This window comes from Thermobia domestica, chromosome 8, assembly GCF_964235325.1.
Source record: "Thermobia domestica chromosome 8, izTheDome1.hap1.1, whole genome shotgun sequence".
In the NCBI taxonomy this organism is placed as follows: domain Eukaryota; kingdom Metazoa; phylum Arthropoda; class Insecta; order Zygentoma; family Lepismatidae; genus Thermobia; species Thermobia domestica.
In genome coordinates, this window is record NC_137461.1 from 226432642 (window position 1) to 226443513 (window position 10872).

At 36.3% G+C, this 10872-nt stretch overlaps 1 protein-coding gene across 1 annotated transcript in view; it reads right to left on the reverse strand.

Moving 5' to 3' along the window:
* The window catches only part of LOC145692484 (cholesterol 7-desaturase nvd-like), a 68679-nt gene extending 60082 nt beyond the window's left edge, over positions 1-8597 (reverse strand). The window contains exon 1 of the mRNA XM_081767792.1: positions 8474-8597. Coding sequence (XP_081623918.1) covers positions 8474-8597 — 124 coding nt within the window. The remainder of the gene's footprint in view (positions 1-8473) is intronic.
* Between the last annotated feature and the right edge of the window lie 2275 nt (positions 8598-10872).

The window sequence follows — 10872 nt, forward strand, 5'->3', positions numbered from 1 at the left end:
TCCTCGAAGGTCAAGATCTAAGGGTCCCTACCATAAATCCTTCTTTGTAACTAGAATCCGGCGTTGCCGCTCGAACTCACATTGAACATTTTTCAGCTGTCAGTATGGCTAACCCCACTACGGTTATCATAGTAGCATTGTACTGCGGTTCCTCCGTCTGGCATCCGTAGCTTTCACTAGGCTTTGCAATCAGCCCACGTCATATGAAATAGAATAAAACAATTTTATTCTACTTGTTTAGCTTAAAATACAAATTACTTTGATGTAAACTATGTCGGGAAGCATGTAAATATTACCGAATAGAGCAAAACTTCTCTACTCCCGATCTAAGCCTTTGCATTATGTTTCCTCCATAAGTGACGTAAAGGCAATGATCTAAATAGAAGAGGGGGGTATGCATGATATACTTCTTTAGATCTCCCACTTCGAGCACTGCGTAAAAAAATAGCAACACAGTTTAAAAGCCGATATCTTCCTATCTCGAATATTTTCAGTGTGTGGCCGATGGTTGTTGTTGAGTTTGAGTTTTTTGTCCCGTTCAGCAGCGAGGCTATATGAGACGTGGACCTACTGATTAACGTGAAATCCGAACCACATGAGCTCCCGCCGGGAATCGAACCCGGGTCTCCCACGCCAAAGCCGCGTACGCTAGCCGTTTAGCCACGGAGGAGCTCTCGATGGTTGTTGCAATGCGCCATTGGTTAGGCACAATCCGTCATAAACCGTAGCTACAGGGAGTCAGTTTAGCACTTCCTTATATTTCCTTGCAAATTTCCTCACTATTTCAATATGCATTTATTATTTTACTACTAACACCCTAGCTACACTGGAATATCACTACCCGTGAGATCAGCGAAGTTAAGCAGTGCCGGGTGTGGTCAGAGGAAAGATAAGTGTGACCATTCGTAGTCACCAGATTGTGTTGGCGTTGCAGCGTTCACCCAGCGTCGTGAGGACAATTCAGGGGAATAGAATCAAACCCTGTTAAATCCATTTTTTCTATTTGGTTAGGGAACGAAGACAAAGTGATGCCCTTATGTTTCAGAATTATTGATTTTTTTTTTTTTAGTGGTAGATTTGACTCATCTGTGACCATTAAAAAAAAAATCAACAATTCTGAAACATACGGGCGTCATTTTTTCTTCGTTTCCTGACAAAATTGAAAAATTGATTTAGCAGATTTTGCTTCTATACCCCTGAATTTGGAAGCCACTTGAAAGAAAAAAGTAGCGAACTGCAGTCTATGAAGCCAGCATTAAAGGCAAGGATAGCCGATGTGCTGACAATACATCATCCCACAGTCATCAGTGCCATAAGTCCAGGCCTCCTAAGGGCTGTTGCGCAAGGAATTTAGTTATTATTATTGCTAATAATAATATTAGCAGTAGGCTTAATAAAGATTCTGAGTGTTTGTTTGCTCTGCTCATAAGAACATTATTTATCACTTTATGATATAGTTAGGCAGGTGAACAATTGATCAGTTCCACTCTAATGTGATGCATCACGTGTATAAAAACTGGACAAACTGCGAAGTAGGATAGTACACACAGGAAATTAGTAATGATAGCTTTATTATTCAGATCCCGCATACATTAATAAATATGAGGAACTTTATACTTAATAGAATGCTTTTTACACCATTTTTTTTTAAAAAAAAGTTTAAATTGTCATTATAGTATTATTCACGGGCCTGTCAAATAATAATAATAATAATAATAATAATAATAATAATAATAATAATAATAATAATAAGTTAACCCAGAATACGTCACTGGTATAGTTATTAGTTAAACTAATTAAACTAATATCAATGTAATTGTGAAAGTTTTGTTTTCATGGATATATATATATATATATATATATATATATATATATATATATATATATATATATATATATATATATACAGTGGCGGATCCAGGATATGATCAAGGGAGGGGCTAAACCATAATTTGCCGTTTTATCCAGTGCAAAGCAGAATTGAAGCCCATTTTATCCAGTGTAAACCTGAGCGTCAAGGGGGGCTATAGCCCCTTATCTCCCCTTGGATCCGCATATATATACATATAAAATGATTAGATGATGTAACTTCAGTATAATCAAGTATTCCAGTTAGAAACAAAATACAGTACTTTTAACTTGATGTTTTAAAGAATGGAGTTGGGAATATGCACACAGTAGATAATATAATTTTCCCGTTTCTTCAAAGACTACACAGATGCACAGATGTCAACTTAGGTATGTCGTCTAGTGGGAATATTAGAGAACCCCTGAGGCGTGTCCCTACTTTGGCTCTCTTTAGGTGGCGATGTTTGTTTGTCTCTGTTTAGCTAGTTTTGGATGCACAAAGTGAGTGTAGTGTGATCTGTCAACATGTCTGAATTTTTCCGTCCGTGGTTGCAAGAGCATTCCTTGCCAGAACAAGAAAATAATCTTCCAGGTCCCAGCCATCAGAATGAACGAACACCGACCAAGAAGAAAGAATATTCGATCGGGAGCGGTTCGAAAATGAGAAAACAGAGTGTGTGTATTGTGAGAAATGTATGCGAGTATGTGCGTGATATAGTAAAAAGTGGGGGTATTTTGCCAAGTAAAAACATAAATAAAATTACAGCAGACGCAACTGGTGTTAATATAACCACAGTGAGGAAAATTTCCGCGATTCAGGATGTTTCATCATATAAGACACCTACTAAACAAAAAATCAATAAAATTAAGTCGTCCTTCGATAAGATAGATGATTTTACGAGAGACTTAGTCCGACGAACGGTGTATGAATTCTATATGAAAGGAGAATCACCAACAATACGCCGTTTAGGGAAAGCGATGAAAGAAAAGACTGCCGGGACGGACTATGAATTTCCATATTCTGACGGGACTTTGCGAAGATTACTGCGAAGTATGGGTTTCTCACATAAAAGAGTTCTCCGTAAAACGGCTAGATCCGAGTCTGTAGAAATAGTTGCGTGGAGATTTCGCTACTTAGAAGAAATAAATAGACTGCGTGGAGAAGGATATAGTGATGTATATTTGGGTACTCTGAAATTGCGCCAACTTTTTACTTCCTTATCTGTTGACACAGATAAAATTTTAATGAGCAGGCGACAAAGTTGGAAAATGTTGTCCAACGTTGCCATGATTACCATAAGTATTTCGACTAATAAAAGCAGTCTCCAAAACGCAAGTCGTCTTAGGGAAAAGTACGAAGTAATGGATGACAATAGCATTTTCAGTTATCGCTATTATATGTGTGCATGGGCGTCGTTAGAGAGGGGACTGAGCAACATGTCGCAGTCAGTAATTTTCTGTATTATGTCTAACTGTAAGATTAAAACTTCAAGAAAATATTTATTGGAAAACTGTAAGGAAAACTAACTTATATAAAATAAAAAATAAATATATTTGTAGAAGTTCCCTTTAAATATCGAAGACGGGAGTTCGACCAATCAGAGATAAGGATTTGTTTACATTTTTCAGTTTTGGCCAATCACAAACAAGCATCTTTTTACATATTTCGGTGTGTCTACCATCTATCTTAGTAACTGTCCTTTCACCTTTCTATAAATGATCCTTATATTTGCATTTGCATCAAAAGGAGTGAGTTCATCATGAGGAAACACACTGAGTTTAGGAATTCATAGATAAACCATGAGAAAGTACGTAGGAAATTTTTAAAAGCTGTAGAAATTAAATTCAACTTGTAAAATGAAATGTTCTGTAAATATATATTTTGCTTTGTAAATATTATAGGCTATATAGAATGCAATAAAAGTATATCTCACAAAAGAATGGTGTTTATACATTTTATTTCGGTGCAAAATTTCACAACATTTACTGGGTGCTGTTGTTGGCAACGTCGCAGTGGAAATTTGCGCAATTTCAGAACTTTCTGCTCCTAGTTAATAAGATATAGATTACGAGGATTATCAACGATCTAATCCTTAGATAAATTTGCGCAATGTCGTTGCACCGGTATATTTGGACGAGTCGCGGTTCGATACGAACACATGCAAAATGAAAAACTGGAGTGATGACACAGACAATTGCACAGTTGCAACTCCTGCGTCAAAAGGAGAAAGAATTGTAATTGTGCACTGTGGTGGGCGAAATGGCTTTGTTCAAGACGCTCTGCTAGTAACACATCGAAACATGTTAAATGTCCCAGCCGACTACCATGGCACCATGACCTCACAGGTTTTCGAGGAATGGTTTGTTAATTCTGTGTTACAGCGATTGGAAGAGCCATCCGTTATAGTGATGGACAATGCCAGATACCACTCGCGAATTCTCAACCCAATTCCTAATATGTCGTGGCCAAAAGAAAAAATAATTCAGTACATGATAAATCATGGAATTAGTGTACCTCAGCCGGTTCCAATAAAACCTGTTTTAATGAAACTTATTCGGGAGACATCACCTAGAGAACAGAAAAAATTCGTAATTGATGAACTTGCTCTTTCGCACGGGCACATTGTTTTAAGATTACCGCCATACCATTGTGTGCTCAACCCTATAGAGCAAATTTGGTCAGAAATAAAAAGGCGTGTTGCATCTTGCAATTTAAAAGGTCGTCCAGCATCAGAACTTATCTCAGTTTTGAAAAATGCAGCGGACTCTGTTACTCCTGAAAAATGGAGAAACTACATAAGACACGTCGAGGACATTGAACAAAGTTATCGTGTTTTGCAAAATGTTTTTGATGGAGACAAGGATCATGTTGTCATCGAGATAGATCAATCGTCCTCAGAAAGTGAGGATAACGGATATGAGGACATGTTTTAAACTCTTGATGGGGTAAGTTCCAATTTTTATTTTATTTTTTTATATGAGAATTTTAAAAATAATCAATCAGGTCTGATATAGTGCTTTATGTGAGATTGATTCTAAGTTGCATGAAGGGCATAAACAAGAAATAATAATAATAATAATAATAATAATAATAATAATAATAATAATAATAATAATAATAATAATAATAATAATAATAATAATCCTATTTATAAAAGACTAACATTAGTGCATTACGCTAACTCCTAATAGTAAATCACGTTCATGCTCATTGCAATAACATAATGCAATAATTTAGATTTGAGCATTTATATTTATGTGTCCGCAAATTCGTTGGTCGGCAAATTAAAAAAAGAAAAAGTAAATGCAAACAATTAGAGCTCTTAAGTATGATTTTAACCTATAATTAGTGCTTGAACTTTTCGGGTAAACAGTACCCGCACGATACCCCTTGTGTTTGGTTTACTCGATCCTTAGACCTGATAAACCCGTTTGGCCTGTTTGGACCGTTTGACTCGATAGACTCGTTATGAGTTCGTGCATGATAGTTAGAACAATTTATGTTACGATAATAAAGTGAAACAACACATCATTTACAATCTTGACAGAATAAGTTTGTTTTAATAAAAACGGGGTTATCAGGCCAACCCCATTCAAGTACGGTTCAATCGGGCAAACCCGATTCATACGGATAAAAATACAATATCGGTCCAACGGGCGGTCCAGAATCGATTCTATTTTCCGAGCATTACCGAAAATGCACAGTAGCCCGAAACGGCTCGGGCGTAAAAACTACTATATTATTATTATTATTATTATTATTATTATTATTATTATTATTATTATTATTATTATTATTATTATTATTATTATTATTATTTTAATAGGAGAGCAAATTACTTGTTGAATGACCTGTACGTATTTTATCCCTATTTTAAATGGTTATTCTGGTTTTATGTATCTGCTTATTGGTTTGCAACACTCAGAGAAAGAATAGTTCGAGACTTCATTGTTTGCCCTGGCGACAGGGATAGCGGCTAAGCTTTTGTAATACCGGCAACATCCAACTGGTTGACAAACCGCACGTGGCCGCTAACAACCATATGACAGTTTTACTGCTGATAAGAAAACTTGGTTTAGCTTTGAAAAACAGTATATATGCGTACAATCGGTAAATGCATTATTAGGCTCTGGGCATCTATTTCTGCTATAAGCAGTAGGTTATGGTATACAATAAAAGGATATCAACTTCCGCCAGCTTTCTTAAAGGCGAATAAGTTATCTCTACTTTCAGTAAGAAAATAACGTTAACAAAAGGCTATACAGTGCTAGAATTTTATGTAAATGGAAAAGTTTATCGAACAGTAGGAATTTTTGTGGAGGATGTGAACAAAAATTTGGTACTGAGATCGCTATTTTTCGTACAATCTTCAGCTATTTTACATTATCCTATAGCGCTAATAATTTTACAAAAGATCCAATATGTAGAATCATTTTTCATGACGTAAGGAATACACTGATTATTTTGTCCTAAAATACTTGGAAGAATCAGTGGTATTATTATTGAAATAAGTGATACAGGGAACGTAGGAGAAAGAGAGAAAAGAATTCCAAATTCAATTTCAATTTCCAAACCGTAGAAAAGTGTGTTTGAATGGGACAAAGAGTGTTGTCTTCAGATGAATAGCTCAATGTAGATACAAAAGGAACTATAGATGATATTCATGATTAAGTTAACAGTTGTGAAAGATTATCATGCAAAGGGCTTAATTGCGTCTCTTTTAGTCACACACATAAATATATTTAATTAAAAACTGAAAATTATTAGGAATTATGAACACAAAATAGAATTAGCAGATACTACACCTATTAAATCGAAAATATATACATCAGTTAAGTATTAAAATGAAGTATGAAATAAAATTAATCGCTGGAATGCGTGAAAGAAAATAAAGAAATGCAATACAGAATATAGTAGTCCGTTAGTTGTTGTATACAAACCTAATGGAAAGATTTTGCATTGACGGTAGAAAGTACAGGGAAGAGTATATTTTGTCTCTTTTCGTTGCCCTTTCTTGTTATTGCTTTTGAAACCTTGTCTTTTAAGGCCGTTATCACAAATGTCCCCTCATGTTCAAAATAACGCATGCTGCGATGTTTTGTTTTACTCGTATATGTTAAAAAAAAAAACATGAATCATATCATTACAAAATACATCATAGCACGTGTTATGCCGACCACCGGAAAGCGGGGAACTGACTGTCCTTCACACTTCCCATTTCAGCCGAAGCATTCGCTGCTGATTGTTGTCAAGGTTTGACTTTTGCTCATTTTGGGTTTATTTTGAAATCTTTCAGTCTCAGGCTAAGAGTGTCAGATGATTGATGATTGAAGAATTGGCGGAATGAAATTGTGTATCTTGAGATTGAGCTTGACCAGAGATTGAACCTCATACACCATGCACTGAGCCACCGTGCCATTCAGCCCACCTTGAAAGCAGAACACATCTGGTAATTCTGTAGAAAGCATATCTGGGAATTATACCCTGTAGAAAATCCCTTGTATACTCATTGCACATTGATGAAATATGCATTTTTGTGTTGTATACGTATAGCTTCTTTTGGCTGATATGGACCGCCGGACCACAGTTTCTCATATTCAAAATAACGCGTGTTGAAATTCATCTTTCCGATGCTTTTGGATAGTCCTTTACACTTTTCCCCTCAGGTCCATATGAACTTTTTCTTTCATTTTGATGTGAGAGTTAATTTCTTTCAATTTGATATCATCTTGTATAAATCTTATGACTTTAAATCGTGTCCTCAATTTAACTAGTAAAGCGTAGAATGGGACCACGATACTCTTTACAGAAGGACTAAAAGTAATTTGAAGCACTGGTGCTGTCCAATCATCTGAACAAAATATCAAGTTGACTTTGTTGTTAATGAACACGGTGTGCGTGGGTTTTCTCGGGATTCTCCTGTTTCTTACCACTTTCTTCATTCCACCATATCTTAAACCTCATCACCACCTTCCTTAGCCGACACGCCATAACCGTTGGATATAAAGCAAAGATTTCATTTCATTTTTTCATTTCTTGACAAAGTATATTTTCTACAAGACGAGGTATAATTGAAAAGTGTTTATTAATATACTAAATTCTAGGGCATATAAATATATTTTGTATTTTTCTAGACGACTAAACCTCATATTTTTCTAAATGGGGTAATTATTAATGCCTGTTCTCCCAGGAAATCTTCCGATTTATGGCCCTAATCCGTCTATACGCTAAAATGTGGAAGTTATTATAATACGAAATTGATGATGGAACTAGCACCTTTTTCCTAGAAAGCACTGATCATATGTGCAATTTTATTACAGGTATAAACTATAGGGTATAATCTTACTTAATAAAATATAATGATTGTTTTCCGGCAATTCATCCACTTCAGAAACATTGGGCGAACCTATGAGCCCCAATACTGCAATTCCGAGCACACACTCGTCCCATGCTCATGATCTTAACGACTACGCTTCCGCGACTCATATCTTTCTACTCAATGAGCAAAATTTCCATAATCATCATTTTAACATATAAAGATAAGACACAAGTAATAATAAACATAGTGACTTGACTTAGTTACACCAAAAAACAATTATCAAAACTCTTTCTAATATCACTTACCAAGAGCAGATATATATTTGACTTCTTCCTTCTTCAAGTCATTTGATTCTAGAATCACAAACCATCCATTTGGAAATACTGGAGGTAAGGATCCTACTTTTCTTGTCCTTCGAGCCTCTTCCATTATTTCTTTCCTTGATTTCCTTTGTTTAAAATCCATCAAATTTTCGCAAACTGTATCATCCAAGTCCTGTAGATAATTGACAGACTGGTATCGAATACTTCAGTGCATACAACCAAAATATATCAGACCAGAAGTATGACCTACATGAGTTTATATTTTTTCCCTATTTTACAATGTATTCTTCTTCCTCTGACACATCATAAATTAGCACTCTGCTGGCACCACTATTAAGAACACATAGTAAGAATTCAGGGATCGGTCCAAGACTGTGATTTTAGTGTGAGGGCCGGTGGAAATCCTGAACATGCTATACAGGATGTTGAAAAGCATACAAATGCGCTCAAATAGTACATAGAACTACTTTGAGCGACCACACAAGTAGCTGTTTGGTTACATAACTACTCGTACAGTTCCTGAACTCCCACGTTCATGTAGGTCTATGTATAGTTAAGTGATGGTTGTCGTTGATGCCCGTTTGGCGGTAAGTCACCTGCCTTCATGTTTCTACACGTGATTGATATAGTTTAAGTCCGGAGAACTGGCAGACGCGGAAATCAAATGTATACCTAGCAATACGGTACGGAGACGTGAGTTACCGTAGCAGATGCCACAATTGTCCAGATAGGATCCAAATATACAGGATTGGTGATGCGAAGTATTACTCCCATTAATAGCCTAACGATCAAAGAATAGCGGGTTTTATAGCATGTTGGTCCCATATCTGAATGTCAGATGTGGGTTATGTATGATGAGTGCGCTATATTTTTTCCGCTCACTTATGTGTCTTCAGGTAGTATACGAACATGTTTAACATAGGAAATAATCTCATCTTCCAACGTCTTCGTCTTTCATTTCCTCTGCAATACGGTTTCTCGTAACTACTAATGGCGTTTTCGGCGATGAACTGGTGTTAAGAGTATCGTGAAAGAATCGCCAAAGAACGTATAGTATACCTCCCTCAAACAATCAGTTAGTTAGTGGTCGTGTGCTCATATATAGGCCAATGTGGCTCTGATTAGCCTAGATATACTGGATTACATAATAGGTCACGCTTGAAGTCATCTTATTACACAAAATAGGAGTTCGGTAACATATCCATTACACCCGTGATATCCAGCAATCTTCCGATAACAGTTATGTACCTCTACACTATGATCAGTCTGCCATCTATTGTGGCGAGTGTCTTGGAACTTACAAATTGACGTATCAGTTGTTAGTCTGGCATCGATGAAACAATATTCTGAAATGCGAATTTAATTTGAATAAGCCTATACAGTATATATATGTATATATGGATCTTCTTAAATGCATTTCCAACAGTTAATAAAGATATTACAGATTTTATGTCATTATTTAGTCCTTAGAAAATTGTATTTTGGGAAATATCTCATGTTGTTGAAATGTTTTAATTTGTGTAAGAACAAATGAAGTATGACGTCAGATGCGATAATTTCTTCAGCAATACATCATACTTTATCTAAACGACGTGAATAAAATTAAACTATACAGCTCGTAGTGAAAATTACAAAATAAAAACGATATTGACGGGAATACGTCCAAACACACACAGTTTAGAAGTCAGTGTATGACAAAACAATGCTTGATTTCAGCACAATTACGTAATCATAGATCCAACAGCGTTCACGGTTCGCTGCATGTAGTATTAAAGCAAGATGTGGTTTACTTAGGATTGAGGTACCGGTTAGTGGAAATTAGGCAAGTGTACAGAATACGTGCAGGCAGGCACCACTATGACTGTTCAAGTTCAAAGAGTACAATACAAACAAATTACTGCGTTCGAATAGGGACATACGGTCGAACTACGGTTAGGAAGCTTCTATTACCGCCAAGTTAATATTTCTACAGGGAATGTAGCCACACGACAATCACCAATGTGTGTAAGCAATGGACACAAGACAGCTGTATGATGCAATGAATAGGAAGAGAATGGCATAACATAACCTCAACATGGCCTGATAGATCTCTTGCTCACAAGGACATGACGAATTGTGCATCGTTATCCTCAATTAGCTCGATTCAAGAGCACAATAACATACGTGAACTGTGCACATCGATGTTTGGATGCCATCTGCTGAACTTTGAGCTGGCGGCGCCGTGCATATCTTTGACCCAGTCGCATAAATGCTTCAGGCTGCTACAAGCTCATGAATACTATAACTGGAGTGCTGGGTTGCATAGTTAAGGACAAAATTCGCTTCAGTCTGTTCTATAGTTATATTCGCATACTTGAGACACTGTCATTAGTTCAATCTGC